This window comes from Schistocerca piceifrons, chromosome 3 (assembly GCF_021461385.2).
Source record: "Schistocerca piceifrons isolate TAMUIC-IGC-003096 chromosome 3, iqSchPice1.1, whole genome shotgun sequence".
Lineage (NCBI taxonomy): Eukaryota > Metazoa > Arthropoda > Insecta > Orthoptera > Acrididae > Schistocerca > Schistocerca piceifrons.
Window position 1 is genome coordinate 194,740,073 of NC_060140.1, and position 21,391 is coordinate 194,761,463.

The 21,391-nt window shown below is 40.4% G+C and overlaps 2 protein-coding genes across 3 annotated transcripts in view; both read right to left on the minus strand.

Annotated features, from left to right (window-relative positions):
- The window catches only part of LOC124787709, a 169,691-nt gene extending 155,843 nt beyond the window's left edge, over window positions 1-13,848 (minus strand). Inside the window, exon 1 of the mRNA XM_047254543.1 lies at window positions 13,717-13,848. Coding sequence (XP_047110499.1) covers window positions 13,717-13,777 — 61 coding nt within the window. The 5' untranslated portion in view covers window positions 13,778-13,848. The remainder of the gene's footprint in view (window positions 1-13,716) is intronic.
- LOC124787710 overlaps window positions 13,225-21,391 on the minus strand; it is a 105,151-nt gene continuing 96,984 nt past the window's right edge. For both annotated transcript variants that reach the window (XM_047254544.1, XM_047254545.1), the window contains exons 8-9: window positions 18,517-18,723; window positions 13,225-14,148 (exon numbers count right to left, since the gene is read on the minus strand). In XM_047254544.1, coding sequence (XP_047110500.1) covers window positions 13,970-14,148; window positions 18,517-18,723 — 386 coding nt within the window. In that variant the 3' untranslated portion in view covers window positions 13,225-13,969. The remainder of the gene's footprint in view (window positions 14,149-18,516; window positions 18,724-21,391) is intronic.

The following is a 21,391-nucleotide window of genomic DNA, read 5'->3' on the forward strand; positions in this document are numbered from 1 at the left end:
AAAAAGCTGCACTGATACTCAGTCAGATCCAGATGAGATTTCAAAGTGGTGTATAAGTTGGCAACTTGCTACAGATATCCAAAAAGGTAAAATTGTGCAGTTCACAAAACATAAAAAGGAGTGACTACAATATGAATGAATCATAAATAGAATCAGCCAACTCATATAAAAATCTGTAACAATTTGTGGGGGATATGAAACAGAATGTATAGATAAGATTAGTGTACAGAAAGTGGAGGATAGATTTTTGTCCACTGGTAGGATACTGGGAAAATTTAATCAATTTACAAAGAAATACTCATGTGATCCAGCCAACAATACTGCACAAATGGTTCAAATGGCTCTGAGCACTATGGGACTTAACTTCTGAGGTCATCAGTCCCCTAGAACTGAGAACTACTTAAACCTAACTAACCTAAGGACATCACACACATCCATGCCCGAGGCAGGATTCGAACCTGCGACCGTAGCGGTCGCGCGGTTCCAGACTGTGGCGCCTAGAACCACTCGCTGGCAATACTGCACAAATTTCTGGGATCCATACCAAACAGAATTAACAGGGGATATTCAACATATATAAAAACAGTTGTATAGTCACTATATATACCATCAAAGCCTATTTATAAAGTTTCACAGCCAGTATTAAGTAATGAAGCTAGGAATATACTATAACATATTTTTATTGCACCCACAAGAGGTACAAGACAAGATTAGATTAATTTCAGCATGCATCTGTGCGTTTAACAATCATTTTTCCCATGATCTACTTGTGACTGTAATGGGGAAAAAACCTCATATGTTGCAATTGGAGAGTACTCCCTGCCAAGTACTACTCAAGTGTAGGTGCAGATGTAGATTATATTCAATGACTCTCTATGAATATGGCATTTCTGCTTGTGATGAAGGAGGATATTGGACATAGCTTTGCCAGTGATCTCAGAGTTCTAATTTCTCAACTCCATTAATGAATAGACTATGTTATATCTGCTTGCACATTATATTGATAAGAAGTGTCATACATTTTTCTTCATAGACACAATGTATTTTTAAAAAATCATATATGTTTATAAGCCTAGCTCTCTCAAGAATTAATGAAAATGTTTCTGTGTTTCATATGTTAAATCACTGCACAGTACAATACACTGACAGAAGCACCTCTCTAAGTCATCAGAAACCATTCACTCTTACTTCATTACCTGCTATAGTAACAACACAAAGGAGAAAAGAACATGTACAGTCTTAGTTTGGAGGTTACAACTGACAGCTTGCCAACCATTTGGTTCCAGGACAACTGGGCCACTGGTGACAGAACAATTCATTACGATCCAATGAAAGATCTTGATCACAGACTCATCATTTTGTGAACCACAACCAGAAATGTCATCAGCGCCCTACACCACTTGAAATCTTGTTAAGTATAGTAAGTACGGCAATCACTGAACTGAAGATAAGCTTTGGATACCACAGTGCTTTACTAGTGATCCTCCTGTTGGAGGTGGCATGCCATCGACTTCCTTCGAACTGACATACCCAAACAATTACAAGGGGCCCTACAGTTTAATGTTGATTCTGAACCACGGCGAAATAATGGCACTTTTCACATCAATAAACATTGCCAGAGTTGAAAGAAGTGGTAAGTGACAAACAAAAATACTAGGATTGACCGGCAATTGAACAGAAGAAATTTGAATTTGTAGTCTGGCTCTGTACTACTGAACAACTGAGCCTCCAAGCATTACGTATACGAGCAGAAAGAGTATTTGCCACATTAACCTGTCTTCTATTACATTCATACATCATAAATGTTACACAATATCCAACTTACATCAGTATGCCATTTTACTTGGGAGACACAAGAAATCTGAAACTGCTGAGTCAACAATAATATGAAAAGGATAGGCTGATACTCACCACATAGAGAAGACGCTGGGTCACAGATAGGCACAATGAAAAAGACTGTCAAAACGTTAAAGATTTCAGACAAAGTCCTTCATCTGAAGCAGAAAATACACACACATTCACACAATCCTTCCCATAATGCTGTTAGTCCATTCTGGACTTTCCATTGTGTGAAACTGCTGGATCAAACATTTACGAGCCATAATTCACATATTAGATAGTGAGCAATCAATGTGCTTACACCATCCTATTACAACGGGTCTCAAGCTGTTCACACCAAACCAGGTACAAATAAGGGAAAAATTAAGAATACTTTTCACAGATTGTTGTGGGTCAGGGTGAGGGGACACCAATCAGAGATGCAGAATACTATCAAGGAAGACTGTATGGCATCTTTCTGCGGGAAATACTGGCAGACGGTAGCATCTACTGGAATCTAGGCAGACATATAAGAGTTCCATGGTCTCCATTTCATCTACCAGAATCAGGAAATCAGATGTATGCACAATCATTGGTTATTATTTCAGCAGTTAAATACATTAAACTCTCCAGTGTGTAAATAGCATGATACCTTGCCAATAACTTGCAAGAAAGATTCCCCAGTCAACTAGCCACACCTAAAACCCTTGTTCTGAAACCCACCTGCTGCATCATTAAGGATGAACATTCAACAGTTTTCCCATTTCAGTATTATCCAAAGGATAGACTGCTACCCAGCATATAATCGAGATGTTGAGTCATAGACAGCACAATGAAAAGACTACTAAACATATACGCTTCTTCTGAATTAGACAACTCTCTCTCTCTCTCTCTCTCTCTCTCTCTCTCTCTCTCTCTCTCTCTCGCGAACACAACTTACACACATATTACTATTGTCTCTGGCTGCCGAGGCCACACTGCGAGCAACTGCGCATGAGAGGGGAAGCAATCTGGGTGGTTGGGGTAAGGAGGAGGCTGGGGCAGGAGGGAGGAGGGATAGCAGGGTAGGGGTGTTGGAGAATAAAGTAATCTTGTGGGAGTATACAGGGATGAGGTGGAGAGAGGGTACTGCAGCTAGGTTCAGTATGGAAGTTAGACGGAGGACAGAGACAGGCTGTGCGGGACTGGAAAATGAGAGAAGTAAAATACTTCGGGTGTGATGGCAGAATAGGAGCCTAAGTAGTGCTGGAGAGGGAACAGGGAAGGGAATAAGTGAGCAAAGGACAATGACAAACGAAGGTTGAGGTCAGGAGCATTACAGGAATGTACGGCATATTGCAGGGAGTGTTCCCATCTGCACAGTTCAGAAAAGCTGGGGTTGGTAGGAAGGATCCAGATGGTACAGCTGTGAAACAGTCATTCAAATGAAGAACTCTGAGTTGGGCAGAGTACTAAGCAGCAGGGGGATCCCGCTGTTTCATGGCCACAGCTTGCTGGTGGCCATTGTAGTGTTTTGGGACATTTGTAAACATCCCAACACAACATTGGAAAGCCGTTGACAAGATATGCTCGTAAGCAAGCTGAACAAGCATTAATGTAGTGGGAAGGGGAAACTGGATGTTTTCCTTTCTTGTATGCAGTGAATGTGGAGCAGTGGTGGAGCCAGCGAGAAGGGAACCAGTAGAAATGGTATTACAACCACTCGTCATTCGGGAGTCATTTGTGCCATGGTGCAGCAAGTGCCTGAGTCGAGAGTCATCGAGTAAATGACGCACCAACAGAGGCATAATGAACAATTGAACAGCAGCAGTTGTTTATCTGGGTTGCTCTCTCAGGTCCTAAAGTATGCATGCACAGACGTTTTTGAATGTACTCAAGAGAGTGGTATTACCGTAGCAATTGTTTGTTGTGTTGTTAAAAGAAATAGTAAAAATGTTGGGCAAAATGTACCACTGTTTGTGAGAAGTGTGGCTATTTATTTAGTAGCGCAGTAGAGAGAACTTGCGGAAGCATTCCAGGAATCTTCACCGCAGTTGGACGAACAGGGGGGTGGCACGGAAGGATCCGGACCACAAAACAACTATTCTTCAAAGAGAGGATAAAGGTAATACTACTTTCATCTGGTGGTGTATTAGGGTTGGTAAAATATTGCCCAGTTATATTGGCCAGGGATGCAACTTCCCACTAGTGCTGGTATAAGACCCACCACAAACCCTACAAAATATACATCAGCAGGAGAAGAGGGAAAAATACATCCCACCATTCAAGAGGACAAACAGTTTGTTGGTTCTAATGTCCACGTAGAAGGGAGCACAGTGGTTGTGGCTTAGCTTGTGGATCACATTATTGGTTTCAATGGTAGCCCTGCTTTTGATGGGATGGATTGTGCTTGTGACCGGACTGGAGGACGTGGTGTTTGGAAGACATATCTTGCAGCTACGTCTATTACAGGGATATGAACCATGAGGCAAGGGGTTGGGAGCACAAGTTGTGCAGTGATGGGTGAGGATATTGTGTAGGTTTGGCGAGTGGCAGGATACAACTATGGGAGGGGTGGGAAGGACATTCCTCATTTCAGGACACGATGGAAGGTAGTCGAAACTCTGGCAGATAATGTTATTCAGCTGCTCCAGTCCTGGGTGGTACTGAGTCACGAGAGAAATGCTGCTCTTTGGTTGGATGGTGAGGCTCTGCAAGGTGGTGAGTGACTAGTGAGATAAGGGGCATCTCCGTACAAGGTTTGGAATGTATTTATGGTCTGTGAAGGCCTCAGACTGTAATTACTCTCCACAGCTTGCGCATGAACAGACTGCATGTGCCTTATCTCTCCAGTCATCCACCACCTCGCACTGTGCCACTGTCTGGCCACAGAAAAGCATTCCCCTTGAGACTCATTACCACGATGGATTGGAGCAACTGAATCACATTCTCCAGCAGGGTTTCTACTGCCTCTCATCACACCCTGAAATGAGGAATGTCCTACCCACTATCTTTCTCGCCCCTCCAATAGTGGCATTCAGCCACCCACTGAATTTATACCATATCCTCGTCCATCACTACACAACCCCTGCTCCCATCCCCTTGCCTAATGGCTCATATACTCATAATAGACCTAGATGCAAGAACTGTCCCATATATCCTCGCACTACTACCTACTCCAGTCTGGTTGCAGGCACCACCTATCCCATCAAAGGCAGGGCTATGTGTGAAATCTAAACAGACATGGATCTTTCCTCCAAAAGCCTTAGCCCCACAAAAATATCAGTCTTTTCCAAAGGCCTTACCTTTTGCCCCACTCCCAAATACAGTCACAATGGACTTGTTATAGATCTTCTCTCCTATTCCCAGACCCTACAGTGGAAACACTTTTTCGCCACCAACCGTATCAATTAAATCAACCAAAGAACAATGTTGAACACTGCCTGGCTCAGTTCACACCTCCATCCAACCATGATCCACCCCCACTATCCCCAAATAACCCCTGTTAACTTTTCAGAATTTCTTAACGTTGAACCTTGCCTAAACATCGTTCCCCAAATCCCTCAACATGCAAGCTAACCTTACATCCATGCAAAGAACCGCAATCCACAACCTGAAAACTGATCCCGACCTTATAATCCTACCAGCTGACAGATGCTCCATCACTGTTGTTTTGAACTGCAAGGATTACCTGGCCTAAGGACTTCACCAGCTGCCATTCGTCCATCTACAAACCCTGCCACAGTAACCCCATTCCAGAAATCAAACAGGATTTCCAGTCTCTTCTCAAATCCTTAGACCCATATCAGAATCTCTCCCCAGATCCATCTCTCTCCTTACCCCTATCACTCCCCACACTCCTACAAGCTTCCTAAAGTCCATAAACTCAACCATCCCAAATGGCCCGTTGGGGCCCGTTATTGTGCCTCCACTGAGAGAATCTCTGCTCTTTTAGTTCGACAACTTCAGTCTATTACCCTCAACCTACCATCCAACATAAAAGATACCAACCATTTTCTCCAACGACTCCCCACAGTTTCTGTTCCTCTACCACATGGTGCCCTGCTCGACACTATTGATGCCACCTCCTCTTACAGTAACATCCCTAATGCCCACGGCCTTGGTGCTATTAAACACTACCTTTCCCAATGCCCGACAGATTCCAAATCTACAACCTCCTTCCTGGCCACCATGATCAACTACATCCTCACCCACAATTACTTCTCCTTTGAAGGTATCACCTAAAAAGAAATGCCACGTACAGCAATGGGCACTTGCATGGCCCCATCGTAGGCCAATCTATTCATGGGTCATCTAGAGGAACCTTACCTAACCACCCAGAATCCAAACACTCACCAGGTTTAGATTCACTGACGACTTCTTTGTGATCTGGATCAAGGGTGATTACACCCTATCCACATTCCTTCAAGACTTCAAACCTCCTCCCTCATTCACTTCACCTTGTCCTCCTCCACCCAACAAGCCACATTCCTGGATGCCAGCTATATCAGTGCCTCCATCTATACCAAACCTACCACCAGTAATAGCTCCACTTTGACAGCTGCCACCCATTCCATACCAAGACGAGCTGCACCTCTAGAAATATACCATGGAGCTCACTGAGGCCTTCACCAGATCGTAATTACCCTCCCAACTTTGTACAGACAGAGATCTCCTATGCATTCTCTCTCCAGTCACCCATCACCTCATAAAGTCCCACTGTCCAGCCACAGAGGAGCATTCCCCTCATCACTCAGTACCACCCAGGATGGAGCAACTGAATCATATTCTCTGCCAGGGTTTTAACTACTTCTCATAGTGCTCTGGAATGAGGAATGTCCTACCCATTATCCCTCCGATCCCTCCCACAGTGGTACTCCAATGCCAAAGAAACCTACACGTTATTTTCATACACATCCAACAAGCTGTATATCTGCATGAACCACCACAGACAAACAGTGGCCAAAAATAGCTGGACCACTCCGCTGCTGAGCGCTCTGTCCAAGACAGTGTTCCCCATTTGAATGACTACTTCGCAGTCCACGCCATCTGCATCCTTCCTACCAACACCAGTTTTTCTGAATTTCACATGTGGTAACTCTCCTTGCAATACATCCTATGTTCCCAAAACCCTCCTGGCATCAACCTCTGTTAGTCATTGCCCTTCACCTCACCTATCCTCTTCCCCATTCCCACTCCAGCACTACACAGCCTCCTGTTCCTCCATCACACCCACAGTCTTTTTACTTCTCTCCTTTTCCAGTACCCCCCTTCCCCCCAATTTCCCAATGTCTAACCTCCCAACTGCACCTAGCTGCTTGCCTCTCTCTCGCCCCTCGACCCTGTAAGCTCCCACAAGCAGCACTACCCTCTATCACCCACATATCACCTACCCTACTATCACTCCCATTCCCCACCACAGCATCCTCCTTACCCCCACCACCCAGATTTCTTGTCTCATCAAGGGCAATTGCTCGCAATCTGGCCTTGGCAATCAAGAGACAGTGGTCATTTGCATGATAGTTGCGTTTGTATGAATGTGCATGTGTATGTTGTCTAATACAGACAAAGGCCTTTTGGGTGAAAGCTTACTTATTTGTCATTCTTTTCGTTGTGCCTGTCTGCGACTCAACATCTTCACTATCTTTTTGACAATAACATCGTTATTACATTTTAGATTTTCTATTGTTTAATTTTCCCATTTCAGTTTTCAGAGACTTATTTTTTTCATCTTTCAAAAGTAATGATTCTATGAAAAATAAATGTTATTATTTTATCCCATATTTATATTCCATTATTCATTCCAACTATTTGTTCAAAACTGGGTCATACTTTGTTCTGCTACTCATTCACATCACTGTCAAGCATACCTAGTTGAATTGGCACACAATGTTAAACTTTGTAGTTTTAAATTTGCGAACAAACTTCATTAAACTCTAAATAACAGCAGCTATTAAATGTTTTTGCAAACATAGGGAGAAATGGCCATTAGTATTACATAAAAGAAATAATAGCTGACACAGAATCATTTGGGTCTTCACTTTTTGCCATATCCTATTGAAGAGTGGAATGGTCTGAAAGCAGTTTATGAGCCATCTGCTATGCATTTAAATCTAAATTGCAGAGTAATCATGTTGATATAGATATGTAATCCATCTGCTGTTACTGTCATTTTTTGGGAAAACACAACAACAGAATAAGATAATTCTAAATAGTATGAAATCATTAGTTTCAAAAAAAGAAAGAATGAGGAATCCTCTGATAGTATCTGCAGCCACCATGTTATACCTGAACAAATAAATTAACTTTAACTGCTTTATTCTCACAAAGAAAAACATTTCTATAGTTGCATCATTCTGACAACAAATATCTGATTTACTATAATCAAGCAACACAGACAAACAGTCATCTTTGGAAGAGGACTACTCTATCAACTTCATTGTAAAAAAAAATGCATTGCTTTTTATGTGGGAAAACTGTGGTCAAAAGCAAGTTCCACCACCCAAATGCACAACATACTGCTGAGCACAAAATGCTTAACTTGAACAGCTTTTTCACAAATCCTGCCATGTGTATCTTCAAAGCCCACACTCCATCCCCCTCCTTCCTTCCCACACCCTCCACTCATAATCAGCTTTTCAATCTGGCAATATTCTTAATCTTAGTCTCCACTATTTGCTCTGCTCCATCCACCTGTGCCATCCTGGCAACAGACTAAAATCTGCTAACAGTTCAAGTAATCTCCCTCATTTGTCGAAATGGGTGGTGCACTCTCACACTGGGGTCTGAGTCATTTTTAACCTTTCTGAATGCATTCCTCTTTCCTCCACAAGTATTGAACTAACAGCTCTGAAAGCTATGATAGTTTTCTATATATTTATACCTGTCTCTTGCCAGAGCTAAGAATTTTGCCTCATGAAGGGAAGTACTGGCCAGTAACTGTATCTCATAATTTTATAGTTTTCGTTAAGTGAATTTTCCTTTGGAAGGAGTTTAAGTAGTAGATCAGAAATAACACAGAAGTTTAAAATACACACACACACACACACACACACACACACACACACACACACACACACACACAGGAAGTTTCATATAGATATACAGTTATTGTGTACCAGTGGAGTTGATCTGGTGTATATTTTAAACCGCATCAACTCCACTGGTACAGAATAACTTTATATGTGTCTGAGTGGTTAGCTGGAGATACAGACATCTCACCAAAAGCTCTAGTGACATTTGTTATTTATCATCTCCACCTACTCTTCATCCGACACATCCATTACAGCATGTGGAAGCAGTCTCATATACTTTTTTTTCCGTGGATTCTCACATACCTTGCTACCCACCAGAATCCTCTTCCTGTATTTGCAATTGGAGAGAGGCAACTTGAACATCCTACTCTGTTTCTTCCACTTTCCAGTGCAATTGGTGGATGGTCTGCTGTGCACTCAGAAAATTTGAATTTATGATGAATTCCTTCCATTTCACTGATGGAAGTCATCCATTTTAAGATGTGAGAACATTCTCACTCTGGCATGCGACGTCTCAAAGCACTGCCTTTGGCACATGAGAATGTACATTTTTCTTGTATTGCTCACTTGATTTTATCTGACAATGGTTACTCAAAATGCATCATAAATAAGATATTCAGAGATCAAAACGTTTCCAAGGCATTACTACATCCTATATGAAAAGTTTCAACCCCTGATTATGTCTCATCTGCTCACACCTGTTACATGTTCCCATCTCTCACGGTATGAGTGTGTGTAATACACCCAGGAACATAGTTGGACATGATTATTTTGGTGGTCCAGGTGTTTTGGTGTAGGGAGGCATAATGATGAATGGGTGTACTGACATCCAAATCTTTGAACACAGTACACTCACTGGTCAATGTTATTGGGGCACTGTACTTTCACCAAGTGTGTCTTTTGGGGCCTGACTTCACTTTTATGGATGACAATGCACAACCATTTCAAACTGCATAGTTGGAGGAGCTCTTGGAACAAGAGGATATTCGGTAAATGGACTGGCCTGCCCATTCTCTTGATCCAAATACCACTGAGAATGCGTGCTACACATGGGAGAGATGTATTGCAGCATGTCAACATGCACCACCGACCACCCAGCAGTTGTCAGCCATGCTGATAGAGGAATAGAATGCCCTACCACAAGAACTCCTTACCAACATTGTGGCCGGCATGGGAACAAGTTACAGAGCACGCATTGCCATCCTTGGTGATCATACATCTTATTAAGAACCATTTTCTGCCTTTTGTAAAGTCCAGGGCACTGTCATAAATCACAGTGACTTCAGTGTAATTATTGTCTTTAAATCAATGTGTCACTTCTGTTCATCACATTGTGTATGACTTTCAGTTACCTTTTGTACTATACTGAAGCAGTTCTTTCTATGCACAATTCAAGTTTCATTGAGCTATGTTACTTGCCAGAGATATATTATGCAAAAGTTACTTTCCTCTTTGAGTTTTGCAGACCAGCAAATCCTTGTTTTTTCAATAGTTCTACCCTCCAATTCCATCTCAGTGGGTTATTATATGATTTATCAATACAACAACCTCCAACTAGTTTGGCAAGCTATTCAGTTGAGGGATGTTTGTTGGCAGTGACATTAAAACATGAAGTGATTGAGTACAGTTCTTGCACTGTGCCAGACTGAGGTGTCTTCAGATTTCCACCACATTGCTGTGTGATGTGACTCAAGACACTATAGTGTGTCACAGCAGCCTTGTATTCAGTCACTGCTGGAGACACTAGTCATTCTTTGTACTCTCACATACTTAAACTGAATATCTCACCAAACTGATTACAGGAATGACTTACAAATTACGATTTAGACACATTTAATTTTATATTATCAGCTGTGTGACATAAAAGATTGATGACTAGTTTCAATCACATATAATGGTCATCTTCAGATCTAAGTGTTCACCACTGGTGTTTGTTCAAAATATTTTGGTAAAAGTAATCAACCTGGAGTTACAGAATAAAGAATACACTAGCATCAAATCCCTGGTCACCATTTCTATTAGTGGAAAACATATTACTAATACATACTAACAGTAACAGCTTCTATTAGTAGACAATATACAAGTCCTAATAGAAACTATTATCAAGGGTTTGACGCTACTGTTTTAGAATTTATTTATTGTGTAGCTACTGGCCAATTCCTTTTGCCAGAGTATTTTGATGGTTACCCATGGTGAACACTTAGATCTGAAAATGATCATTACATATGGTCAGAACTAATCATCAACCATCTATGTCATGCAAATCTCTCATAGCAAAAATTATCAAGATATAACTTTGTTTGTCATGACAGCAAGGACTATGTTTCCTATTAATACTGGACATGGTGTGAAGCATGTTGTGATCTGTCTTTGTTGGCTCCATGAACAATTCCCAAAAATTCCACAAAATTAACTGGAAAAGTCTTTAGAAACAGCAAAGAAAAAAGTTCTTGAGATTCTTGCTTTACTAACAGTGGCTGGGGAAATTTGATTAACATAATTATTTTCTACTCCTCCTATCCATAACCCCCACCCACCAAAAAATCTACATTTTCCTGCTACTCTTTCCGTGTTTTGTTTTCTTTTCTGTTGCTCGCTTTCTACTTGCCTATCATAGGGTGTTACTGGGAAGATTTATTCAAATACAGTATATAAATAAAAAGTTATGAGTCAATTTGTAGGATGACAAGACATATGCTTACTCTGACAAAATTATCTACAAATCCCCAACAAAATTCAGAAACTGCACGCTGTTCATTGTACCAGCAGCAACGAATGCATTAGACTACCAGCACACATTTAGGTTTAACAGAAATGAAGGACTTCAGAGAGGTAACATATAGCCTTTATGATTAGCACTTAATTATTGGCCCAGAAATTCGCCATTGCAACAATAAGTTCTCCATTAGTTGTCTCCATCACCATCAGGAACAGGTACCACTGTCCATCATTTTTATATTCCATATTAATTACTCAACTTATGTAAGACAATAGGTATTTTTTATACTATCAATCCAGAAAATTTAGGAATGCACGTATTACATTTATTAAATTTCTACGAGACAGAACAGCCAGTCCAATACTTCAAGGAATAATGACATAAAGATTAGAGTTTAATGTTGCATCAGTGATGTTGTTAGAGATGGAGTATAAATTCTAAAACAGCAGCGTCAGACCCTTGATAAAAGTTTCTATTAGGACTTGTATGTTGTCTGCTGGCAGAACCTGTTACTGTTAGTAATTGATTTAGAAAAATTATGGACAATCTAAATCTGGATGGAAGCGAAACATGGACAATACCTAGTTTGGACAAGAAGAGAATAGAAGCTTTCGAAATGTGGTGCTACAGAAGAATGCTGAAGATTAGATGGGTAGAGCACATAACTAATGAGGAGGTATTGAATAGGATTGGGGAGAAGAGAAGTTTGTGGCACAACTTGACTAGAAGAAGGGCTCAGTTGGTAGGACATGTTCTGAGGCATCAAGGGATCACCAATTTAGTATTGGAGGGTAGCGTGGAGGGTAAAAATCGTAGAGGGAGACTAAGAGATGAATACACTAAACAGATTCAGAAGGATGTAGGTTGCAGTAGGTACTGGGAGATGAAGAAACTTGCACAGGATAGAGTAGCATGGAGAACTGCATCAAACCAGTCTCAGAACTGAAGAAGACAACAACAACAAATCTGGATGGGAGATTGAGGAAACAAACTACATTCCTCATGAATGCCAATCCAGTGCATTAACATTCAAGTCACTTCAAGTTTTAATGTCACTGCCAACAAACATCCCTGTACTAAATAGCTTGCCAAAGTAATTGGAGGATTCCATATTGATAAATCATATAATAACCCTTTGAGATATTATCACTGCACCATCTCTCTCAATCTCCAAAGTTCCAGTTGTGGCCTTTTAATTTCTGATGAAATGGTATCATTAATATTTCTTCACAGACCATACTGAGAGCTAAAATGTGTTGAATAGTTGAAAGTAACTGGTGATGCAACCAATGCAGTTAAGGTCACAGTATCAATACATAGCGTTAAAACTACTGATGCAATTGATAGAAATGAATAACGACAACCTACATAATGTGGAAGAGTGAACTAACAACCATTATTAACTGACAGTAAAGTCACAGCTTCCCACTTTCCTTTCTAAAATTCTTTGTATGTCAAACTCAATTTTCAGTTTTTATAAATATCATATTTATAGAAACTAAAAATTGAGTTTGACATAGATCAGATAACACACAGTCATGCACAAATGGTGCACGATGAGAAATTCTGGAGCCTTCGAGTTAGCAATCTTCACTGGACTAAATTATTACATCTAAACAGCAGAATTGTTAAGTTGAGCAGGATGACAATTTTATTTACTTTAGAAACAAGTGCTTCAAACATCCTATTTCTCTTTTTAATCTAGTAGATATATACAATGTTAACAGCTCATTACAGAATTATCACTGCTCAATATTTGTTAGTTTTACACTTCCAGAGATGTAAAAAATATTAGAAATGAATTATATTAATTAATGTACATATATGAAAAGTAAATTCCAAACTCTGTAATCATATAGTTGTTTTCACATACACAAAGAGTTCCTCTTTTTTTATGATGTTGATAGCTCATACCAACACTGTGCACAACTAGCTACGTTCTCCACACAATAAAATTAATTAGATGATTGAGATGTTGTGCAGTAATTGTCTCTCTTCTATTTTTTGTTCTTACCACTCTATGACTCACATAAGTGTGCATTCATTTCACTATTTCAACAGCTCATGGTCCACATACAGATGACATTATCACTATGGCCCAAGAAAAGTTTGAAGGAAATTAATTAATATTTCACATAATGGTAAAAAGCAGTTACACTGCCCTACCTCCTTGCAACTGAAGTATGACAGATGTGAGAGACACAATCAAAAAATAAAATGAAACCATGAGTACTATTGGATCTTTGCTGTTTCAGCAACAGTTTCATAATTCACTGTGTTTAATTAATAGCCGGAAAGTTCATGTAAACAAGGGGGCTGCGTGACTTGCAGAAGATAAGAATGACCTTTCCAGTTTTGTTTTTCTTCATCTCTTCATAGGAACTCCATTACTCATTGATAATGTTAGAACAACTCTCTCTCAGTGGCTTGGTGTATTTTCTCCATTTAACAAAGACTGGGCACTTTGATGTGAAGCTGTTGAGAGCAAGTTCCTGGCTTTGTTGAGTAAATGCTGCAAACACTCAGTGGTCTTTTCTTTATTAATTGCTTCTCCATCATCAGAGATATCTTCCCATTCATCAGAGTTTGCTTTGTGATCTATAAAAGACATAAATAATATACAAATGTGTATCTGTGTGGTACAAGAACTTATGACATAAAAAAGAGAAAAAATGGAAGGTAATTGTTCCTCTCCTGCAAAAAGGGGTGAATGGGAAGGAAGGCATAGAGCAGATATTTCACAGCTCTGGCACCAAATTAAACATAATAAACATAACTGAAATTCATGTTGTCTGTTGTATATATGCAAGAAATAAGCAACTGGATATTATTTTTTTAGTGAAAAAAATCAATCTTAGCACTAGTTTAAAAAGTGGTGGGTACAGATCTTTGGCATAACAAATCAAGTGTACATAATAAGCTGGTAACAAAATACCTAAAAATTAGCAAATGGCCTATTTTACACATTTGCATAAAGGTTATGTTTTGTTTTGTCAGTGCCCACCAATACCTTTCTTTTTTATGTTGACATAAATGTACCAGTTTTCATCACCAGGAGTGACCTGGCATATGAATGGTTCCTTTTGTTCACCAAGTAACAAACAATAAACAACCAGAGATTCAAAAGAATTCATCCACTGACAATGTATACAGAAGCAATACACTAATGCACTAATCTCGTCACAGTTGTCTTGTGATGTCTAAATGACAACTCTGTGTTATTACTCTAACAGATGCAGGCATTCATAGATTAGCAATCTTCTTAAATACAAATTATCACATTTTGCATGTAGGCATCACGTCACCTGCATTTTCCTCTTCCTGACAGATTCAAAATGCACACTGGAGGAGTTGGTACTTATTTTTCATTTTCTTTTCACTCTTGTCTGTCCTGTGTAATTCACAACATACTGAACTATAAATGGTGTAAGAGATAAGCTAAACAACCTTCTAATGCCACACTGTTCTGTTAATGAACAACACTATCACGCATTAGTGTATCAACCTAATAATTGGTGTGCTAAAATGACTGCATTACAAACTTCCATGTGAAATCAAACAATGGCAAGTCCAGGATGGAATAATAGCAACATGGAAAAGACAGACTATCATTCACCACGAGGAGCTGTTGAGTTGCAGACAAGAACAATGAAAAAGAATGGAATAACAGCAACATGGAAAAGGCAGACTGCCACTTACCATATAGAGGAGGTGTTGAATTGCATACAGACACAATGAAAAGAATGCTAGAAAATTCAACTTCCTGACAATGTTCTTCATCTGAAGTAGAAAACTCTCACATATTCACACAAGCAGAAAACAGTAAGGTCATCTCAGGCCTTAGCCCCTGAAGACTATAGTGGCCATGTGAAAGTTGTGCTTGCATGAATGTATGTTTGTTTTCTACTTCGTATGAAAGACTTTGTCCACAAGCTGAATATTTCCAGCATTATTTTCATGTGAAAGTTGTGCTTGCATGAATGTATGTTTGTTTTCTACTTATTATGAAAGACTTTGTCCACAAGCTGAATATTTCCAGCATTATTTTCATTGTGCCTGTCTGTAACTCAGCATCTTCGCCTTTCCACGTTGTTCGAACTCCCATGTGAGCTACTCAATAACAAATCTACATTAAATCAAAAACTTTTTGGGGTTAAAGATAACAACTTACCACATAGACATCAACAGTTACATAAACAACATACTGAAAACTTTGCTAGCTTTTGGATGATTGCTTTTCTGAGTAGGAGTAAACAGACACACATGTACACGTGTGCATGCTCACACACCTGTATGGCTAAAATGTGCTGTGACTGCAGTTCTACAGCTTGGTGGAGGTAAGGGGTCGTATCGGGTTGGAGTGGCAAGGGGAGACAAAAGGTGCGGAACAGAAGGTATGGTTGGCATAGGGTTGCTAAGGGCTGGGAGGGAAGCAGGAGGTGGATGGGATAACAACAGAACAGGGGTGTGGGTAATAGCATTGGTGAGTTTGTGAAGCACACAATTAAGAAGACGTGGAGGAAAGGACATTTTTTGGGGGGGGGGGGGGGGCAGAACAGAGGAAGAGGAGACTGTGGGTACAGGATGAATGAGTTGGGTCCTGGGGGAGGCTGGAGGTGCCTTTGGGGCAAAGGGCTAGAAAGATTGAGGCCACGGGCATTACAGGAACAAAAGATATGTTGCAAAAACAACTCTCATCTTACAGTTCAGGAAAGTTGGTGTTGGGGAAGAAGTACTCAGATGCATGGGTTGTGAAGAAGCCATCAAAACTGAGCATGCTGTTGAGAATGAGGTCTTTCACAATGGCACTGGTATGTAAAACATCCCCAGTTTTCTTGCTGTGTCAAGTTGGGATAAAATCTCCAACTTTCGGCAATAGTCTCCATCATCATCGTCAGGAGCAACTGACTTGTCTTCGCTGATGCTGTGGTGTCACCAGCATGTTTTGCCACTGGGTGGTCAAATGCACTCTCGGTCACAGTTTGGAGATAGCCATTCATTTGGGTGGACAGTTGGTAGCTGGTCATGGTGACATAGCATGCTGTGCAGAAATTTGAGCACAGCTGGTACATGATATGACTGCTTTCACAGATGCCCTATCTCTGTTGGGATAGGATAAGCCTGTGATGGAACTGGGAGTACAATGCACTGGGTGCATATATTGGGCAAGTTTTGCACCTGGGTCTTCCACAGGGACATGATTCATCTGGCAACTGGTTGGGAATGAGTGTGGCATATGGTACAAGTACAGACAAGGATACTGTGTAGATTGGGTGGGTGGCAGAATATCACTTTGGGAGTTCTTCATTCTTCTGTCATATGACAGCATACTGCCAAGCAAGGCAATTTGGTCCTGCATGTACCAGCAACATGCTTCATATTTTCCAAATATCCATACACGTCTTTATTTGCAGTATGAGAAACATTACAACATACTGAACATACATTCAAAGTACAATTAACAAGAAAGGGATATGAAATTATTGAGTAGTAATTTTCCCAAAAGTAGACTTTTATCACAGCAAACGCTATCATTAGTGAGTGGTGTTGATGTAAGATGATGATTTGTGAAGGATCATTGCTAGATCTGTCTGACAAAAGCATGCAAAACTTCAACAAAGGCATGGACTGCTCCACACACGCTTCTCTTGTCAGTGTAATAGTGTAAGTGTGATTAGTTGACAGTGAAAAATGCTGCAAGAGAGAAATTATATGTTATATGAGAAATATACAGTAAAGTGAAAATTGTACAGGAAAATTTGCAAGATCCGTTTGATATGACATTCATTAGCAGACAGGCAAATATCAATAAGACCGTCTCAGATGTGTTGAAATTCACATGGCAAGCTACAATTTTCTCTAAATGTGTCACAAAAATACAAGCATGTGGCATTAATCTTACATTTAGGTTACTCTCACTCAACCTTTCCCGGTCCCTGTCCTCCACCTGCCTATCCCCTTCCCTGCTTCCACTCCAGCTCTACACATGCCTTCAATTCTGCCAGTGCATCTGCATCATCATTTCCCATTTTCTATTTCTCTCCTCTCCCTTTTGCTCTGCCCCTTACCACCCTCCCAGCACAGCCTCCTGATTCTGTTCCCACCACACCTCTCCACACTCCCATGAGAAGCACTAGCATCTTCCATCACCCTGATCCTACTATCCCAACCTCTCCCCGCCTCACACCTCTTCTGTACCCTCATTACCCAGTTCAGCAATAATCACTGCTCGTCACACACACAGCTGCAATTGGACACTAGTGCCTGGAGGCGACAGTGGCCACGCGTGTTTTTATTGCCATTGGCGCGCGCACGTGTGTGTGTGTGTGTGTGTGTGTGTGTGTGTGTGTGTGTGTGTGTGTGTGTGTTTTGTTTTGTTTTGTCTATGTCTTATGAAGGACTTAGTCCAATAGCTGCATAATATCTAGCATTCTTTTCTCATTGAGCCTATTTACCACTCACTGCCTCCTCTATTTGGTGAGTAGCAATCTATCCCATTCAAACTGTTGTTATTCCAGCCTGGATTTTCCATTGTTTGATGTGTAACTACAATGCATACACTTGTTTGTTCTTAACTTCAGATACACCACATGATTTCAATAACCATGGATATACAAATATACTTTTCAGTGCAAGCTTTCATGTAATATGAAGAAAAACAAAGATACAAAAATGTGCTACAGTCAATGTGATTTCACGGAAATAGTTTCAGAGCACATTCACTAGTGACACCACCAGCTATGTCTGAAAGAATGTCTGTCCACAACCCTGTTGAATGGACTGCATATTACATGAGCTCAAAAGTTTCTTCACTTACTACACATACTATGTAGTGTACGTAACTACACATGTATGGTAGTAACTAAAGGGGAACACACAAATATTATCTTCTTGTCATGAATATTTCAAATTGTGAGGGGTGCTTTAAATTTATAACACAGTTTTTAAGACAGTTACATTACTTACCTTCTTCCAGAAATGCTTCTAGCCTACTAATCAAATTCTTCATTTCGTCTTCACAGAGATGTGGCAAATTTCTTACAGGAAGAGATTTATCCAGGAAACATATTACAGATATAAACAATTTATTACTTTCTGCCCTAGTTTTAAAATTCATACTAAATCGACTCAAGATATGTTGAATACAGGGCAAGAGATCTCCAATACACGTTCCTGCAAAGGAAATGTAAATATTTATAAGACCAATTGCAATTAACAAAACATATTTTAAGAAGTTAATTAAGGCTAATAATGAGAGAACACTATCTAACAGACATGATATAGCTGAAAGATGGAAATAATACTTCAACATCCTGTTAAATCACGAAGAACCTAAAAAGATGTTTGCACTTCAAATCCCACTAACACTGCGAACAGATTATCCTCACTCGATCTGCAAGAAATTAACAGCTAGCAAAGTTAAAGAAAAACAAAACTCCACAAAAGGGTGTAGTCCAGGCAGACATTCTGCATCTACTCTCCACTTCAAAATCTATACTCTATAAACCACAGTTAAGTGCATAGCAGAGAGTACTTGCCATTGACCAATTATTAGGGCATCTTCCCATTCCATTCACATATGTAGCACAGGAAGGATTGCTAATAGGCCTCTGTGCACACTGTAACTAATCTTATCATCTCATCGCAATCCCTATGAGGGTGATACATTGGGGGTTGGGTATATGTTTAAAATCCCTTGTTACTCCTATGTGGTACAGGCCCCACAAACTTGTTGGATACTGTAATGAATCACACAAATCTTTTGTCAGCAATCTCCTTTGTAGACTGATTGAATTTTCCCATTATCCTACCAATGATAACACACCAGATAGCACCCAACTATCTGCTATACCTAAGAATGAACTTTGATAATATTATGAAAATGATAGTTGCTATTCGCCATAGAGTGGAAATGCTGAGTCGCAGATAGGCACAACAAAAGAGTGTCAAACACAGCTTTCGGCCGAACAGGCCTTCATCAGAATTAGACAACATACACACACACTCAAACAAATGCAACTCACACACATGACCAAAGTCTCTGCTGGCAGCCATAGACAGTGGTTGTGTGCGCGTGAACTGCGTTTGCGCACGCATGCGTGTGTGTGTGTGTGTGTGGGGGGGCGGGGGGGGGGGGTAGCACCACCTTGCTGCTAATTGTGGCCTCTAGTGTCTGCAGTATAGTTGTCAGGTGTGGACCTTACTGTACAGGAACATTTAGCTTTTCTCAGCTCAGTACAGGATTATACACCTGATTCAATTGTAGGCTTCTCTCCTTGTTAATTACAGCACCTTGGAACCTAAGGTGAAGATATCTTGTGCACACTTGTCACAGGACATGATCCATGTGTGGCACAGACAGCGAGCCCTTGAACTGAGGTGAAGTGCCTGGAGAAGACATTCCAACAAAATGGGTAAAGCAGCAAGCAGACAATGCATGTGTTCAGACAGGTCATACCTCCGGAAAAGTAGAAAGGAAAAAGGTGCACAAATATCTAGCCTGAATCCCATTTGTCAGCAATACCTACAGAAAAGTAAGCAGAATCTTGGAGGGACACAATGTTAAATGAGTCTTTCACCCCCCACTCCTCATCCCCACTCCCCATCCCCATCCCCATCCCCACCCCCACCCCCTAGGACTTTGACACTACTAGGTTCAAAAACAAGGATGACCTAGGCCTACAGAAAGTAGGGTTCCATTAAATCCCCTGCCAATGCGGCAGGACACACATTCCAGAAACTGTTTGCACAGTAGAAGAGAGGTGCTTTGAACAAAGATTCCACACCAATTAGGCCAAAACACCAAATCAGCTGTCACTGTACTATAGACTACAATAAAACCAAAATACTTGGGCAGTCCTGCTCCTTCTGGGATTGAGTGATAAAGAGGCCACTGAAATTAGGCACCATTATAATTTAATTATCAAAGACAGCAGCCTTCAACTGAGTCAGGTATGTAACCCTAAACTGAGTTGAGAAAAAGCTGAGCACTTTCTTACAGTGGGGTAAGCACCTAGTGACAATAGTACGAATGGTTTGTAGCTGGGTGCTGCTACCCCCACCATTACCACCACTCACAATAGCGGAAGCACAGTCAGAATAGCAGAGTGGTAGAGGGTGCAACAGCCAACGTACGTAGGACGCCAACGTGGGCAGAGTAGCAGTCGCCAGGAACCACCTGAGGTTGGCAACAAGTCTGTTTCCCAAAATATCATGGATAACTGACAATATGAATCCAGCGGACACCAAAGAATTCTACAATACTCCTGGATTTCCTATTGTAAGGGACTAATTGACAATAGAGTTCAGCATTTCCGCTTCTGCCCTCTTACCCTCCATTTTAATTCTTGTGTCAGCCATGAGTGTCTGGTGAAATGTTTCTGCTCACATATACCATGTAAAATTAGTTGAAAGTTTCTTTTCACAATTTGCAATGTCTTCTTTATAAAATACAGTTACTTGCAAATGATAAAAAGTTTTGTAGCAGAAAACAACAGGTGTCAATGATTGTTGATCAAAGTAGCGCCTATTCTTCTTTGCTGTAGATATACTGGGGTTCTTTCTTTTTGGATTGCACTACATTCTTAAATAAATTTTAATTATTGAAACAAAGTGTTCAACACACATCATCTTTCAATTTTTCTCAATTACTCATCATAATTTTTTAACACTTTTACGCCAACACTGTGCCAAGCAAATATGCTGTTAACACTGTGCGAAAACTGGTGACTGACTGCCCCATGCAGTAACTTTTATACATTTTTGACACTGAAAATGGTATTTACTTCATCATTAAAACTTATAATTAACAGTGTAGGAAAAGACAGATTGCTACTTACCA